The 2,999-nt window shown below is 38.0% G+C and overlaps 1 protein-coding gene across 1 annotated transcript in view; it reads left to right on the forward strand.

Moving 5' to 3' along the window:
* Positions 309-2,999, forward strand: part of LOC107607974 (cytochrome P450 71D10) — a 52,662-nt gene continuing 49,971 nt past the window's right edge. Inside the window, exon 1 of the mRNA XM_021106882.1 lies at positions 309-848. Within this exon, the coding sequence (XP_020962541.1) occupies positions 485-848 (364 nt within the window). The 5' untranslated portion in view covers positions 309-484. The remainder of the gene's footprint in view (positions 849-2,999) is intronic.

Below are 2,999 nucleotides of genomic sequence, written 5' to 3' on the forward strand. Positions count from 1 at the left end.
AATATATAGTATTTTATTAAATAAAAATATATTTGATAAATATTGATATTTTTGGAATAGAGTATTAGATAAAAAACTATTGGTTCTGTCATCTCATCTCTGACAATGAATCACTGAATTATTTAAACGTGAGTTTTTGTTAGTGTTCATGCACCGATACTAATTTGTTGTTTTCGTAAATGACAACTTATAATCAATTATTGAGCAACATATCATAGTTATTATATAATAATGGTAGGCAAATATATACAACCTTCTACCATGCATATATATCATGGATCTTGAAAACCTTTTGTTTATTCTAACCACCTTCCTCTTTCTCTTTGTACTATTCAATTTAGTTATTAAGAAATCCACTTGTAATAAGACGAATTTACCCCCAGGGCCATGTAAACTACCACTCATAGGAAATATCCACCAACTTGTTGGTTCTTCACAACTCCATGAAACCCTAAGAAACTTAGCATCCAAATATGGACCCTTAATGCACCTTCAACTAGGAGAAGTCTCCCACATCATAGTTTCTTCACCTGAAATGGCACTAGAGATTATGAAGACTCAAGATCTCAACTTTATTGATAGGCCTCATGAAACTCTTTTTGCTAGAATTATTACTTACAATGGAACAAGCGTTTCCTTTGCTGCCTATGGAGACTATTGGAGACAACTAATGAAGATATGCACCATGGAGCTATTAACAACAAAACGTGTTCAATCTTTTAGGTTCATCAGACAAGAAGAGGTCTCCGAGATGGTTAAAACAATATCTGAAAGTGAAGGCTCCATTGTTAATCTCAGCAAGAAGATTTTCTCATTGACATATGGGATCGCAGCTAGGGCAGCATTTGGTATGTAATTATAATTAGGTTTAATTAGTCTCGTAATTCTTATAATTTTATTAAATTTTTATGAAAGTTTTTACAGCTTAAAAAGTTTTTATTAAATTTTTATTAGGTTGGTCTAGTGGTTAGTTTGTGTAAACAAATGTTGGGGATTCGAATTTTGTTTTGTGCATGTTGGCATTAGCTAACGACAAACTCTTAAATGAAGCTCTAATCTATGAAGGATTAGTTCTTGGTCTACTGAATTAAAGAATTCAGTGAAAACAAAAAAAAAAATCTCTATATCACTACAACACAAACGGAGATTAGCGGCGGTTTTTTTCGCTATTAGCGGCGGTTTAAAACCGGCAGTTTGAAAAACCACCGTGGTTATTGGGGTGGGCATTTGATTTCGCGGCGGTTTCCAGCAACCGCTGGTATAAATGTCGCTGATTCAATGTTTTGCGGCAGTTTATTTGGCGGCGGTTTAAAACCGCCGCAATGTACAAGTGTCAGGATTGACGCCATCTTTACTGGCGGTCAAAAACCGCCGCAATTTGGTTAACATGTTTTAAAAAAAATGTATACTATGGAAGTTTATAACTCCCACAATTTTCACAATTATATTAAAAAAATGGCTTTGTAAAGCTACTCAATTATATTGCTTCATCTAGACAAATGCATAAATAAGAACAACCTAAAGATGGCTAAAATATCACGACACTACAAGAGAACCGGGTGTTAGCGGCGGTTCCTAGAGTGATTTGCGGCGGTTTTAAACCGCCGCGAAACGGGATTCCAGGTTCGTTAAGCGTCGCCTATTAGGGGGTGGTTATATGATTTTGCGGCGGTTCTCAAGAACCGCTGGCACAACCGCCGCAAAATCCAAGATTAGCGTCGCAATGTTTAGCGGGGGTTTAAAATCGCCGCAATCTGGAAATCTGTAGTCGACACGAAATGTTCGGCGGTTTCAAACCGCCGCCGTTTAATGGCCACGGTTTAAAGACTAATGCATTTACCGGCGGTTTGAAAGCGTCGCGGTTTAACGGCCAATATTTTTTGAAATGTAACTGGCGGCGGTTTAAAACCGCCGCTATCTCCTAACCCGAATTTTCAAATTCCTAACGGCTAGTTCGCAACCGCCACTATTTTTCAGTTATATGGCCGCAAAAATACTGTTTTGTACACTGGCAATTACGCTTTTTTTTTATTTCAATGTACATTTTTTTCGTTTTTTTTTAATTGTTCTTAATATTAGTAAGTTAAATTATTTAAAATCCCGAAAAATAAATTGCAGGGTAAACGACAATAGCAAAACCATTAACTTAATTAATATAATTATCCGAATATCAACAAAGTGTACTCCTTACTAAGAATTGCATAATCAACAAAATAAAAGTGTATATCTGAAAGAAGAAAAGGTTCCACAATCCTAAGAACTACTTTCTAATCTGTCCCTCCAACGCACTCATCCATGTGGCGACGTCTGATGGCAGCTCCCTACCTTGCCCTTGAAGTAGACATATCAAAGCACTCTCCATTGCCTGCATCCTGACCTTCCCAGCTGCTACTTCATCCTCCACTGCCTTCCTTTTCAATTTCTCTACTACCAACTCTGCTTGCAGTTCAAGCAGCACCCTTTGAGTCTCCTTCCTTTCAAAACTATTGCTCGACTGATGGGAATTCATACCAAAGACTTGACTAGAAGTCGGTCCCAACCCCATGCCACGCACCCTACCCGGGCGCTCTTTTCCGAGAGCTTGAGCAAGCGAATCATTCTGGGATAACAGTCTAGAAGATTCATCGCCTTGCTCAATAGCCTCAATTCTTTCCTACACACATAGATAAGCAATTAAGAGCATTTATTAGCTAGTCACTAACCGCACAGACTTCCAATAAAATTTAAAAAACTAAAAACACATTACTTACTCCAATAGCGCGAGCCGCATCATGGATATAGGAGCCATCATCTCTTTTGTGCGTTAAGAGATACAACTCTCCTCTACTAACTCTCCTCCCTTGTCGTTCCGACTGTACCAATAATGACGACAAAGTGAATAAGGTAGAGGAACAGATAATTCTAAAACATTCTCAAAATTAGATTACCTCTTCTTCTCCGAGCCTTGCCAAGCTTTTCGATCCGCCGGTGTGGGTGTAAAGCTGCTTTGATCGATTCTC

Source organism: Arachis ipaensis, chromosome B07, assembly GCF_000816755.2.
Source record: "Arachis ipaensis cultivar K30076 chromosome B07, Araip1.1, whole genome shotgun sequence".
NCBI lineage: Eukaryota > Viridiplantae > Streptophyta > Magnoliopsida > Fabales > Fabaceae > Arachis > Arachis ipaensis.